The sequence below is a fragment of the Pterocles gutturalis genome, unplaced genomic scaffold, assembly GCF_000699245.1.
Source record: "Pterocles gutturalis isolate BGI_N339 unplaced genomic scaffold, ASM69924v1 scaffold15972, whole genome shotgun sequence".
Taxonomy (NCBI): domain Eukaryota; kingdom Metazoa; phylum Chordata; class Aves; order Pterocliformes; family Pteroclidae; genus Pterocles; species Pterocles gutturalis.
In genome coordinates, this window is record NW_010115838.1 from 25403 (window position 1) to 41116 (window position 15714).

Sequence of the window (15714 nt, forward strand, 5' to 3'; positions counted from 1 at the left end):
ATGTTCCCATACAGTTTTAAGTTTCACCCTGAAGAAACTTCTTGTTTATTTGCTTGATATGTGTGCAGTGCTCTTTCAAATTTTTACTGTCAGTTAAAAACACATCTAGCTTGTGCCTAGTCTACCTTATGTTTAATTTTTGAGTTTATTTTATTATTTACTGTTAGCATTTCCATTATTCTTTTCCATTCCCTTGGTTTGTTTCACTGTTAAGATGTGTTTTTAGGTCTGTGGGATGCCAGTGAAGTTGTAGTTATGTTAACCTAAAGCCAGAATATTACTCTCATGAATCTGTTCCCATAGTTCTCGTCTCTTCAGGTTTTTTGAGATACTTCTCTATCATTGCCAGTGTTTACAACTCTACTCAAATTACTACCATCTGTGAATTTCATAAAGAAATCATTACTGAAGATACTAAGTGATATTTGAGCTAGAGTAAAAAAAAATAATCTACATAGCAGTTTCAGTAATGAATTATCTTTTATACTCTGTCAGCTGTATTTTTGTAACCTGGAATGTAGATGTTATTTTTTTTAAAGCTGTCTTGGGTAAACATTATTTTACACATTGAAGTTATGAATAGATTTTCTGATTGTATAGGATACTGTGTTAAATTAACATATGAAGAGCCAAAGATGACTTCTCCTTCATCTACTAATTTTGCAATCTATTTTTAAAAATGTCAGATTTCTCAAACATGATCTGTTCGTTATAAATCTTTGCTTCTTATTATTTGTGGTTCTAACATCCTAGAAATTAATTGATACTTTTTTTTCTTAAAATAGTTGGGGTTTTTTTTGTCATAAAACAGAATAGTCTGTAATACAAACTGTAGGTTTTTTCTTCAGTTCCTGGTTTTCTTCCCAGCTTTTCATGTCATTTCCTCAATGACAGGAGGAAGCTGTTGAGACAGAGTTACACAGGTACCAGCAGGACAGATGACAAAACCCTATATCACTTCTTTATGCCAATTCACACCTTTCCTTAAGGCAGAACACCTTTAAGAAGCAGATACTTTTCTGTCATAGATAATGCTCAGTTAGCAAGAAGCAAAGTAAAACAGAGAGTTTCATGCAGTAGCAGTTCCCTGACTGCTCCTATAAAAGCAGAACAGTGCATCCAGGCAGGAAAAATGTTTCAGTTTTTTTTCTAATGCTTCGTAACTTAGCGACAGATGAGGAAAATGCTGATTTAGAGCTTTAGAGGCAAAGCCTCAAGGTGTTGTCATCTGTGTTCCCAGATGTTTATTCCAGATAGATTAGACTCTGCCCCCCTTTCCTTCCATTTTTCCTCAAGAATGGGAAAACTGCTGGGACAGGACTTGGTAGACTACAAACAAGGATGAATGAATATGGCTAATTTAGTATTGTTTTAGCTATGTCTGACAAGAATGATAGAACATGATGCGATAAAATGCAGATACCCAAGCAGAAACCTGAGAACGTGAGTCTGAATGGCTGGCATACCACAACACCTTTTGGATTTATCAGCTTGGATCTGGATACAAGTTTGGGCAGGGCTAATAATGCAGCTGGAATGAATTTCACTAGAAGCTCACTATGTGTTCACAGTACTATATGGTAGGGTAGGTAAATGTGGATTTACTAGTTTACCAGCTTGGGTCACCACTTGCTACAGCAGTTTTGCACTCTTTGCCATTTTGTAGTGGAGATACTACATTGTCCATTATCATCAGGTGGAAGCATTTTGAAACAGAAGTTATCCTGGTGACACTCAAAGTAGACCCTCACCTTTATCCTTCTCTTTCTCAAGACTACAACCCGAAACAAATTCTCGAGACTGGGGCTAATGAGGAATAGCCATTAAGTATCATTTGGAAGGTATAAATTCATCAGGCACTACTTGGGAAAGCCATCTGTTTTGCAGGATGGCTGGATAGAGGGTTAATATGGCTCAGAAGATGACAGTAAGACAAAGCAAAGCTATGTATTGCTAATAGATCTATCAAAACTCTCAAGACGATGACCATCCAGCACAGGCTCTGAAATGACCAAAAAAAAAAAAATACATGCCTTCTAGCACATGATAGCTGTTATCTGTTCAAGCTTTATGCTAAAGTGAAAAATTGATTGAATTCAGTTTATCAACTGAATTGCTGATAAGTACTTTGTGATGGCTTTAAATTTCACTAAACTTTATAGAATTAAATGCAGAAATACTGAGAATTGAAGAGTGGTAGAGCAGTGTCAGGGAACAGAGATTCCTGTGAGGAGAGTAGAAACCCTTCATATCTGTTTATATGAGAAGTGAACCAAGCCTAAAAATATTGTTTGTGACTGAAAACCAATTAGTATAAATTTAATTCCATGCAGCATGTGTATATGTATATATATAATATATATAACATGCAAGTTTCATAATATCCAGCATGTATCTATACAGTGTGCATATAGAGCCATATAGATACCTAGATGTTAAGGAAGAGAACTTTCTGCTTAGAACTCTTTATTCAGTTTTATGTTTTGTAATAACAAAATCTGGGTGACTTCTGGAGTTGTACTTCATTAATCTTAGCAGTATCAGATAGGAGAGGGTGATAGAAGAAGCCAGATGGCCAACTCTGTCTTTCAAAGGCAGAATTGTCTTTTGAAGATGAATGGAGAAGAACCAAGAGTCTTTAAAGTATTTGAATAAGATCTATCAGATGAAATTCTTGGAGAGTCTAGGATTGCCATACAGCAGGATTTAGATCTGAAGCGAAACCCTTCTGACTCTGAAAAGGAGCCAAAACTAACTTGATCCAAGCAAGCCCACATAGACAATATAAAAAATCACCCAGTGTTTGGGCCCAGACATCATTTACCCAAGAATCTTGGACATACAAGTGGATATGCAAGATAAATATAGGATACATGTATATATGCCTCATATCCTGTCTATGGCAGATTGGCCAGTTCTTGGAACTCCAGAACTCTAACTTTTAAAAAAGCATATAAGCCAAGACTAGTTTTGAAAGATAAAGTCACATCAATTATATCAAAATTCTGTCTCTCTCTCTACAAATCAATGGAGGAAAATGTACCTTCAGTGTTACCTGTTTATCTACACTTTGGATTATAATTGGCTTCTTTTTTCTTTAAAGTTTACTATCTTTTTTTTAATCTAACAGATAATTGAATAAAGGTCATGTGTCCCCATTTAATGTAGATTTCTGAAACTTTGAAAATCTTATGTTTTGTTTTAAAGGCTTCCTAGGTAAAAAAATATGTAAAAAGTTGTAAAAGTTTTTACTTTTAAAAGTTTCTGTAATCATGGGCTAACAGTATGTTTTTGAGCCTTGGCTTTGCAAGTATTACTCTGTCTACCTCTTGGTTTATTTAAATGTAAATAAATTGTAATAAGCAGAGTCAGTATCAGATTCCCGTTAACTTATGTGTAAAATGTTTGGTGAAATAAATACAGAACAACAAATTGGCTCAATATTTTATAGCTTAGTATCTCCCAAACTCTCAAGGCAACGTACCAGTAGATTTTGGTAGGTGAATGATTTTGATAGATGGAGAAATAGATTTTTGCTAATATGACTGCTGGATAATTATTCATAGGAATAGAATAACATTTTGGATCATAGACCTTATTGTTGACAAAAGTACATGTTAAAGAAGTGGCACATTATGTACTACCAAACAAAAGAAAAATTGACTATTATGAAAAGACTGCAAAATCAGAGCCTTTGCTATGAAACAGGTAATAAGACATAGAACTAGCCTTACATAAAAGATTGGAAAGAAGCAGAATTTATCATGAGACTGAGTGGTAAATCCACATCAATATCTGAATTTCCTTAACATTCAATAATGTTTTAGGTTAGTAATCCTATTCTAGTTCATTTTGATTTTAAACATACCACTCCAAATCACACTTCAATTACTTATGCCCTGATCCTGCAAGTATTTATGTTATCATCTGTAGACTATTGAGCAATCTGCAGAGTTTATTCATTAATGTCAAGGTAAGCAGCTTTTGTAACATATAGAAATATATCCTGGTACTCTCTAAAAATCAGTTTTTACTCAGGGAAAGTATGTAATAAATAGGAAGTAAAGATTCTGTTAGGAGCCAAATGTTTTATATATATATATGTAAATAATTCATTATTTGACATGTATGTATATCTATAAAATGCAACTGTGTTTGTAGTTAATAAATTTTTCTATTTTTTCTCCATATTTTTATGAGTAATGTGGTAACAGAAGTAAATAAAATATTACGTATACTAATATATTGATGAATATGATTGTTTAGCTATAAGATAATTATAAATATTTATAACATTCAGTTTATTATTGTTAATCATAGGTTGCATTATAGTCTACATCATTACTACAAATGAGACAATTCTGTAACATTCAAAACTTATTTTCAGTGCTGGTGTTGTCAGATATTTTCTTCAACTATTGACGGAGCTGTGTTGTAGTCTGTATGTTGCTGAGATATTTGGGAGTAAATGCTGTAATAGGAGCATAAACCCTGAAAGGTCTATGTCCACAGTTTTTGCTTTTTCTCTTTTTTGGCCTTGGATGCAACAGCACTTTCTGAACAGAGGTGATGATCCTCAATTTTGCATTGTTCATTCTGTAAAGATTCTAACATTGAATCCCTGATTGCTCTTATTTTGATCAAGCAGTTAGCAATGATAGCATGTCTGAGATCTTAAGCTTTCAGAGAATGCTCTGGTATCCTTGATGTCCTTCCAAAGGGAAGATTAATTTGCTATCCTATGACATTAAAATACAAAGCAATGTTCAAATTATAGTCGAGTTTTACCTCTCAAGATTTCTTGAGACACTACACTGGAATACTGGGGTGAAATGACATCAAGCTTAGCTATCTTATAATTGAAAGCAGTCCCACTATGTCCCATAAAACTTCATTAAATTAACCTAAAATTAGGAAAATGAGAGTCTTTGAGTACTAGTGGTATCTTGTGGAGTAAATAGAATGTAAGGATGAGTTTGAGATCGTCTTATTTCTATTGCAGACACTAAAGATTTGTCCACTCACTGTTCAAAAACGTAAATGCTCTGCAGGGATAACCTGTAAGTTTTTTGACTTTGTTTATGCTTCCTGTATAGGATAAAATCACAAAGCACGAAAGAGATTGTGAGTAGAAATTTTCTAAAATTGCAGAGATTAAGGTATTTGGACATTCTTTTCCTTCCTGTTGTCTTTTTTACATCATCACAACGGGCTTTTTTTCACTTTTGTAGGCCTGATTGATAATAACTGTTAGATCTCTGTTTATAAAGTGCTCTGACACCATTATTATTCTTGCACCCTTCTAGTTCATTCCCCTAGATTTCGCAGATTTTTTTTCTTAAGTATCTGGGTTTTGCTTTGGTGGAGCAAGGAGAAAGGGAGAAGAACAAGAACATAGACTCAAGAGTATTACAGCGTTCCTGAGTCCAGTAGAAGTCTGGAAAGGTTATATGGTCCTCAGCCTGTATTCATCCTTTGCACAGCTTTGGTGAGACCTTTCATTACAAATAGAAAGTCCCTGGTTTTATTGATGTGTTTTATAACACGTGCTATTTCTTTTCCAAAAAACTTCAGTTCACACAATTACGGTATCAGGTTCTCACACTGAGTTTGTAAAATGTGTCAGTTTTGTTCAACTACTTGAGAGAAATTCTAGAACTGAAGCAGAAGGAAAGAGAGAAATTTTCAATCTGAGAGGTGGTGGCGTAATGTAGCTGGTAACAGAATGACTGCTTAGTAGTAATTTTCTTGCTTTTTTTACTACTACGACAATACTTCATTATGGTGAAAATCCTCTCATTAAAGATGAAGAGGCATATTTTTGAATTTACTGCAAGGATTTTGACTGACATTTCTGCAATTATATGTCTTGTTGAGCAGGTGTAGACTTTAATTTACAAGTTTGGTGAATTTAAAGGTTTAGATCTGATTCTGTAATCTAATCTGTGCAGGGGTACATATGCCTATGGGGAGAGTCACCAAAAGTAATGAGGGTTTTAAAATGCTGTGCCCTTGGCTCTCTGCTTGCAAATTCACAGTTTACAGACCACACTATGCACTTTTAGAATCTATGGAAATGCTCCCATCATATACAAGACTAGCTTAAACTGATGTCAAATTCTAGAGTTCCCACTGCTTGTTTAAGCAAAGTTTCCTATCTGCAGTTTGGTCCAGACAATACAGAAAAATCATATTGTGTTTGAGTTATTTTCATATTGGAATTATTAACATGTGCTCCTCATACATGCAAAATACAACACTGGAATATTTCAAAAGAATGTAGGATAGTTTCCCAACCTCTGCTATTAGAAAATATATATGTTTGCAATAGTTAAAACTAGAACAAAAAGGCAAGTACATTATTCTTTATGCCAGAACCACACAGTTGATATTTTAAAGGTAGATTTCGGCTAAGGAGGGGTGAGTGTGTATGTGCAGGTAAATCACACTAAATTCATTGGGATTAGTAACTGAATATGTTACATTTTTCTGTATTTATCTAGTTGTAGCCTTAGTTGCCGTTTGCCGCCTTCTGAAACAGTCGGCAGTTGTTTGCTTCTTGGTTTTTTTGAAGGGGTTTATTGCAGTATTTCACAGATTTAAATACAGTAGGGTTAAAATGAGAACATAAAATGTGTAGTTAAAGGAGGCTTCTTGCTCTTTTTTTTTTTTAATCTGCAGGTGAAAAATATAGAAAATTTGAGATCTCCAAAAAAATATGTAGAACGTTCATTTCTGAAATTACGTTCCTTTGGCAAAGTACATGGAAAAGATATGGAAAAAAACCCATAAGTGCTGGCAAAATTTGTAGGAATGTTGGAAAAAAATTTGAAATGTTGGCATAAGAATTCTTTAAAAATCCTCACTTATTCACATGCGAAATGAAAGTAAAAAAGCATTTATCCTTTCTTAGACACACTGACTAAACAAAACTGAGTAATTATATTTAGCGAAGTAAAAAGTTTTCTAAACAAAATTCTGTCTGAATTTGGCTTTCTTTGTTATTTATTCCACCACACTAAAATATTGGGGTATTCCATATTTTGGAAGAAACCCCACCAACCGCCAAACAAAACAGTGAATATGAAAGAAGAAAATATTAGTTTTCAGATGTGGTTACCTTAGTTCTAACATGAATTTTTTAAGGCTAAGTATTATTAATAAAATAGAAAAAATCTTGAATCCATACAATTTTTTTTACTCACTCTAATATAGGTAAATTTGAAGACCCTCCAAAACTTTTACCACTGTCACTATTTTGTTCACTCAAATGGAAGAAAAGCGTGCATATTAAGTTCCTTATCCTATAAACATGTAGTCGTCTTGAATTTTGAATGTGTTTTATGTAAACCAATTAAGCTGCTCATACCTATCTATAAGATTGTACTTAGCTTTCTGAATGATCAAATGGGTCATTAAGAATGGTAAACTGAATTTCTTTTATTTGCTTAATTTGTTTATTTGTCATTCTATGACCAAATGTAGCTATTCTTCACTGAAAACAAATAGGAATCTTAAAATGAAAATCAGTCTTGTGTGGCTCAGAAATTATCGCACTTTAAAAAAGGATAATATATTAAATCTACTTCACAATCTAAAATACGCATTTTTGTTAATAATAATGATGAAAAATTATTTTAATCTCTTAATTCCCTCTAATTATTTTTTTCTTTTTACTATGGGTGTACCATCTTACTGTTTGTTTATTGCAATCATATTTGTTTCACACCCAGCGCTGTTAAAAGTAAGAACTAGATACATGATATCATTGCTGTGATTTACAGTCAGTAGAATTCCTAATTGATTTGGTCCTTTATGTTGAACAGTTCGGGCCGTGGTACTTGCCTTGATAATGAGCCTCCCAAGCGTGACTTTCTTTATCCAGCTGTGGCCCCAGGTCAGGTGTATGATGCTGATGAACAGTGTCGCTTCCAGTATGGAGCAACATCCCGCCAATGTAAATATGGGGTAAGAAGTCTTAATCCTTATGCTGAGTGTTCTGCTTAGTCATTTGTATATATACCTTTATAACATAAATCTTTAGTTAGATGCAGTCGTGGGTTACAGATTTCCAATAGCGTGTCTGGTGCCATCATACATAAGCAAAGGGTACATTTTAATCCTTATGCTGCATCTTTTGCTTGAGTCGTTTGTCTGTACTGTACACCAAAACGTGTGGGTAACAATGAGCTGGGGAAAGCGTTCTTTAATTTTAGGAAAAAAAAAGGAGACCAGAACACTTGATCATGCTTCTTATAAACTGTACTACAGATTTTTTTGCTGATTTTAGTTAAATGTACCACAGAATTTTCTTTGATTTCAGTTAAACGAGATCAGGTTCATGTTCTATTAACCCCAAAACATGAAATCTGTTGTGTTGGCTTTAACTTTGCAATTTAAAGCTACATTTTGAAATTACTTTTGTACTTGTGTTGATTTGTCAGGTCTGGTTTTCCTTTTTTTTTTTTTCTTTTTTTTTTTTTTTCCCTTGACATTCAGTTTATTGTTTCTCACATTGTACAGATCTGTTTTTGGAAAGATGAATTATGATTATGGTTATGGGAGCAGAGGAGCATGAAGCTAGATAGCTGAACAGTATACTAAATAGCTAAATACTAGCAAAGCTTTGACTGCAAGTACCAGTGTGCAATAATTGAGGTAAATAAATCTACAGTAGAAATGAAAACCTGCACACTTAGGCCATTAGGTAATAAATTTGTAAATACTTACTTAAAATCTTGCAGCCCAAAGTGTGTAGTAAAAGGATGCATTCTGTTGCACTTGTTATTAAATAATCAGCTGAGACTAAATTAAATAAACCTTGAAAATGTATCTAGTGATTTAAAAGTAAAAAGTTTTAATAATAATTTAATTTTTAGATTATTCAAATAAAACAGTGCAATAATTGAATTTATACTCTATATACTTCTCTAAAGGCTAGCTACAAAGAAAGTCAATTTCTAATATCCCTGGGGTGATAAATACATTATTATTCTTGGGATGCGTCTTTGGCAGATCGCATTGGGCAGAGGGTTTAAAAGCTGCATGTAGCTGGCTGACTAGCTCACTGGGTCTTCTCCCAATCCCTCATCAAACCTCTTGTGGCCTTTATTGTTCCTTTTTAAATTCTCACTTCCCGCCACTGTTCTTTAAGGACCCTGTTTTCTGTCACTACATTGAAATCATACCTTTTTATTCCCCCTTACAAATTGTTACCACACGCACTCCTTTATTTTCAGACTAAGGAAATCTGCAGGTATTTAATCCATGATTTATAGCACAGCCTTTGGAGATATACTGCATTTTAAATTAAACTCGAAAGTTAATAATGTGCAAAACCTGCCTTTTCCACACACATGTTTTTTTTTTCAAACATTGTTAAACTATATAATCATTGTTGTGATGATCACACTGCACAGTACAGTTTCTTTCTTAAACCAGTTTCTAAACCACAAACAATTGGAAGTAATGAAGGTGTGTAGGTGATCTTGGCTTTCTGCCTTCTGCTTTCTTTTTGTTTCAGAATTTTTGTTGGGACTCCCTTTTAGTTACAAAAAAAGAGGTCAACACTTAATTAAGGCAGTAGTTAAAAGATGTCTTCATGTGTTATTACCAGTCCTCTGAATTGATAGTGTAATTGACTGTTCCATCAGTGTGTCACGAATGTGAGCATAACTTATAAGTGTCTCAGAAAACAAAACCCTATTTCTAATAATAAGATTCAGACTGCATGCATTAATATTACAGATTATTGTAGGAGTCTGGTAATATCCACTCTAAGAAATTACTAATTTAAAATAGCGTCTACATTTAAAAATGTTACTCACTGTGGCTGTAATGCTCTGAGAATGCAGTCATGATGATTATGATCATACAGATTTTAAGTGGTAATTTTGAAAGGGGGGAAAAAAAGATCTTTGGAAGGTGGCAGTGGAAAATACCCGCACAAGAAAGATGTATTGATATATGAAGGGGATTTTAGAACTCAGTAGTGAAGCTAGATCTAAATACCAGGAAAAGCTAAGTTGAATACTCTGCTCGACTCTTTCATTATCAAAAGGAAAAAAGTTCAGTGCTTCGGATATTCCTATTTGATGTACTATTCATGTGAAGATGCCATGACTAGTTCGTTGATCTTATTCTAACAAACACATGTGCAACTGTGGTCGGAAAAACATAGAAAAAATCCTTAATTAACATTGAACCTACTTTGTATAATAATGCTTTCTAGCACTTCTTGTAGCAGTTTTTATTTGAAATGACTGGTAAAAAAGGGGTAGAGCAGGCTTTCCAACATGGGATTTAGTGACCCAGAGGAAATAAATTCTAAACCAAAGGGAAATCTCAGAAAATTACTTGCCTTTTTCTCTTGCTCACATTTTTGACTGATGTGTGATGGTGAGACATGACAAGAGAAACAATCGAGCTCTCAGCTCAAAGGCCAGAAAATTACTGCTCTCCTTTGGGCTCTGATGTAGCTGTCAAGACAATTGGGTTTTTTTTAAAGTGACTTGGTAAATCTTCATGTTCTTTCTGCTTTGGAATTCTATCATAATGTCTTGTTTTAACCTTTAGAAAGTTACCTCTTTCGACCATCTAGCTTTAATGTTGGTCTGCGTTCATTGCCTTTTCTCCCATATTTCCTCATCCGTTCCTTCTGTATGTTTATTTCAAACAGTTTGTTGCTTTTGATCATAGATCATGTCCTAATCCTGCAAAGAATTTTGTTCATTCAAGTACCTGAAGCCTTTCTCACTTAGGAACTTGAAGTTAAATAATTGGGGAGGTGTTGAATGATTCAGTCATCAGAACTGAAGTACTAAAGGGGCTGGAAGGTTCTGCCTTTCTGGGAGTGTATTTACTGACAAGTAGCCAAATTGACCTTAAAAGGAGCTCTTTGGTAGTAGTTGTTTTGATATGATTGTTAAGTACTGGACCTAATTAAACTGTTTAGTCTCTTATGGACAGGATTTTTCTAGCAAAAGCATTGTGGCTATGGGTCAGGTTTCCCTGTATTGTTCAGCACATTAAGTTGGGCAAGAATTCAAAGAGATGCTTTAGCTCTTTGAGCTGAAAAAATAAAACTACATGTTGGCGAATAGACAGTGAACCTTCTAATGCAACATGTGCATTGTTCTTGATACTACACTTTCCGCCATTTCTTGTACAAGGACAATTTTAGAGAATTTAAGTGAAGAAATAGATACTTTGAATAAAGAAATGAGAGGCAATGTCTCAAGCTACTTAAAATATTTCAGTTTTAGGATACACTTTCAGATTCAGGAGACCATTAAATTTGTGAGTTACAGTGTGCCAAATTGTGATGGTGGAAATTTCACTATATAATAATCATGCATAGCTTTTTCCTAAAGGCAGTATATGCTTCCAGGCGTCTTACTGGATTCACTGCAATGGGAGTTTTTGAGGTTACGAGGAGCAGCGCTAGTTCCTGTTCATTTGTGTAGCTCTGTGGTATGCTACATCTAGGATGATGCAGTGTGAATTCTCTTCTGCCGATTGTCAGGTTGTTTGCTCTGTTTGTATACCAGTTCCCCTGATCTTTCAGCATATTTTTCAATCCTTTTCTTGAGGTGAGTGTAAGGAGAACTTTTTTCCTTCACTCCTTACCTCCTTAACCTTTGAGCATCTGCCTATAACAGTTGGCTGTCTCTGGGTTAACTCAGGAAAGAATTCCAGTCTTGACTTTGAATTTCTCTGTTTTATGAGTTTACATAATACCTGGAATATGCCTGACTGTACCTTACAGATTTTGTGGTTCAAAATAATGCTTTGCTTTAGAGCTGGTCCCCACAATTTTAGGACAGAGGCTAAAGTCTCAGACATTTTAATAGCAGTTAATACTTTATGCATATGGTTGATATTGCTGTGGTGCATTTTATGATCTGTGAAGCTGTTGGCTGCTAGCATGGGTTTCAGAGATAGTGTTCTATGCTTTTCCACCATCATTGGTGTCAGTAAATACTTTTGAGTAGGGGGAAAAGGGGGCAAACTCTCCTTTCCTTTGCATACATGGCTTCACTGAAATCAGCAGGACCACTCTTTATATTTCACACTAGAGATTAACACGTCAGGTAATGGTTTTTAGCTGATGACAGGGAGCTCTCTTCTTTGTCATGGTCTTATGTTTGCAATTAAGTTTTCTTGTTAGTTTGCCAATGAAAATAGCTTTAAACTCAAATACCAGTTTTTATTCATATTCTGTTAGTGTGTTTTGGAGGACAGATAGAGGTCAAGTTATGAAGTTACTGCTTGTAAACAGGTTGAATGAAGATAGAGTCCTTCAGTGGCTCCCTTGCATTAGTTGTCTCTAGGAAGTTTTTAATGAGTAATGGGGACTGGCCATAAAGTTAATTACCATTCATGGACAGTTGCTGGGAAAGTGTTGACTGCAGAAACACAGGACATGCAGTTGTCATACCCTCATTACTTCCTAGTTTCCCACATGCCAATTCTGAGACAGAATAGTTCAACTGAATTAGTTAGTAGGGACCAAAACAAAACAGCATTGGCCAGCTAACTTTCAAATCCAGGAGAGTAAACAAATTGCTGTGCGCAATGGTTCTATAGTATTTCTTCTAGGGCAAAAAAGCCTGAATTACAGTTGACCCTTGTAATCAGGTGATATGAACTTTAATGTTTATGAATTAAACTGTCGCTTTTGTCATGAAACACTTATGTGATTTACTCCAGTTAAACAGAGAGGTATTCAGCTTGATGTAGGGTTTTTATAGGAAGGGGCAAGCAGAATCTGGAAAGGCAGAGGAGCCACTGGTGTATCTTTGCACCAGCACTACCAGTTTTCTTTTGTTCCCTCACCTGTTGATACTGTGACTGTGATGATGCATTCAGTTGAATCTGTACATGGTACTTAGTAACTCACTGAAAAGTGACTTTTTTTACTCCAGCTTCAGATGTCATACCATGGCTAAGTCACTTTATACTTGATTGTTAGCAAGGCATAAGTAGTTCGACCAGATAGATGTATATTACGTTGCTCACAATTTGGTGTTAAAAGTACATGTAGGCGAAGAGAGGAATTTTAGATCCTGGTATTATACTCTGTCATTTTTATCAACTTTTCCATTATTTTTTATTTCTTAAGGTCTTGCCAGTCAAGTGCAAAACCTCTCATCACTATAGTGCAGGCCTTTTGTGTTTAGAATTATTAAAGTTTTTCTTGTGTAAGGACTTGCTGTAAGGATTGTGCTGTAATTAACATTTGAAACACTTTCAGCTTTATTATTCTTAAAGTGAATTTTGTTCCCTCTTTTTTTTTTTTTTAAATATATATATATATTAGGATGTGTATAGCCAAGGGAAATCCTCTTTCTGAATCATGAAGTTGTTTTAGATCCTTTTTGTATCTTTTTTCTATCAAGGTCCTGTAGTCCCCTTTCTTCTTTCCTAGGACTATCTTGTTTCCAAACCCCTTTTCTCTCCCTCTTTGTCTTTCTCTCTCTTTACAAGAGACACAGACATAACACCGGTGTGCCTGGATCTTATGAAAGCTGTTTAAAAAGTGCAAGAGGAAGCTAGTGATCAAATCAGGAGGCGTGCATTGGAGGATAGTAGAAGCAATAATGAGATTCCAGATACTGGAATGTGGTTGGAATAAAGATATGATAGGTTGAATGGATTTGAAAGGGAAGATGCTACTTGGAGGTGATTGACCTTGTGGGGCTTCTGTAGTTTCCATAAGGTTCACATAAGCACCCAATATTTAGGAAAGAATGCTGGTAACATAATACAAATGTACGACTTAAGCTTCAGATTCTATTTCACATTCTTTCAGCATGTTGTGATTCATAACATGCTGCACCACTTAACGAGCATTTGGTAGTGGAGCACTAAAATGGTGACTTTTGGGTGCTTATCTGAACTAAAATTTGAACCTTCTGAAGTTCACCCATAATTACAGCCTTCTAGTTTTAATTGTGTTGCCAGCAGTATTTTGGCAGTGAGGCTGAAAATACTCCAGGTTGATGCATTTCAGGTCTGAATTGTAAGCTGCAATTCAAGCTAATTATTTTTACGCTCTATTTTAGCAAATGCTCATCAAGAGGTGCAGCATATTATAGATTAAATGTGCTGTAGTAACATAAAATCCTAATTAGTATTTTTTAAATTTTCTGAATAGAAAATGAAACTCCCAAATTATCAAAGTTTAATATACATTGTGAATATATTTCCCATCTTATCGTTTCAATATTGTGAGCCAAACTGTTAACTTTTGTTGGAGGCTTTCTTTGCTGTTGAAAACACTCTTAGTGTTTTCTTAGTGCAGCACAGCAATATGATCTTTGCTCATATTACTGAGTTTTCATTGTGCTGTGTTGTTACCATTTATGATGATTATGACATAGGATTCTTAGCTATTACATAATTTGAAATGCCTATATGTAACTCTGCATGACACAACAGAGGGAGGCTCCATCATTGATAACACTTAGGCAAAAGGAAGATAATTTGATTTGCTGTTTTTTTTCTCTAGATGGGTTCAGCTTTGTTTAATTTACTGCAAATACAAGCATCCGAATTCCAAACTGAAGTCATGGAGCCCTAAGATACACCGTTACAGGTTGTCATCTATCTTGTCTTGATCTTGTGAAAGGCCTCAGCTTCAGTTTATGTGTTCTGGATTTTTACACCACTTTCCCTTGTTTGCTTTACAAATTAGTAGTTGTTAAATCCACACATTTGGAGACTTGGAGGTCTTTTGTTAATTTTCAGAGTATGCTCCTTTCTCTTAGTTTCAGTAAATTATTCACACAAATTTAATGTTGGCAAAAGATATGTTAGCTTCATCCTGTGTCCACCAGTGAAGAAAAGGCTACCCTAAAGGTTCACCTTATGTTGGTGGGTGGGTGTGGGTGGGTGGGTATGCGTGCGTGTGTGTGTGTGTGTGTTAGTGTGTGAAAAAAAGCAGTATACTTTCTACTAGTGATTTTGGATCTGACCTTTCAAGGGCAGTTCCTCATATATTTTTAAGACTGGCTTATTAAAAACAGTTTCTTAAAGATGTTACAGATAGGATGGTGATAGTAAGGAAATAACCCAAATCAATAACTGTGAGAGACTAAGGTAGTACCAAGTATGGGATGGAGCTGGAGAACAGAAAGCTTTATGCACCTTAGTCATAGTTTCTCTATTGACTTTCCAAAATAATCAGAAAATAAAGAGACATAGCCATAGCATTACCTGGTGTAATTCTATTTGCATTTAATGAAATAACAGCACAGATGGATTTTCCACTTCTTTTTTAGATATCTTACTTGTTTTCAAATGAATACTGATGTTATTTTTAATTTCACATACAGGGTGATGGAGAATGTACTCCAGATTCTACTTTTCCTTTTAAATGCAGAGCAGTAGGGGAAAGTAAACAGCTTCTTAAATAAGTTTGGATATATTTAAAAGAAGTTACAAAAGTACTTCTGATTTCTTGTTTTTGATATAAATTACTTCTACAAATTGATTCATTGTCTTAGTTAATAAATCCTCTGTGCTACGCTTAGTTTTCCATAAGGAAATATTCTGTTGATTTTGGGATATGGTATGTCTGTCTCAAACAGAACTCCCTTCTGATTTAAGCAGAGGTTTTTGCTCAAATATTAGTAGTATGATACAGCCCATAGTAATTTCGCATTGCTTTCATTTTGTCTTTAGGAATTTACTGAGGCACACTCCTGCTGA

At 34.8% G+C, this 15714-nt stretch overlaps 1 protein-coding gene across 1 annotated transcript in view; it reads left to right on the forward strand.

Annotated features, from left to right (window-relative positions):
- ADAMTS6 (ADAM metallopeptidase with thrombospondin type 1 motif, 6) overlaps window positions 1–15714 on the forward strand; it is a gene marked incomplete at its 3' end in the record, with an annotated part of 68376 nt that overhangs the window by 21460 nt on the left and 31202 nt on the right. The window contains exon 6 of the mRNA XM_010075329.1: window positions 7827–7968. Coding sequence (XP_010073631.1) covers window positions 7827–7968 — 142 coding nt within the window. The remainder of the gene's footprint in view (window positions 1–7826; window positions 7969–15714) is intronic.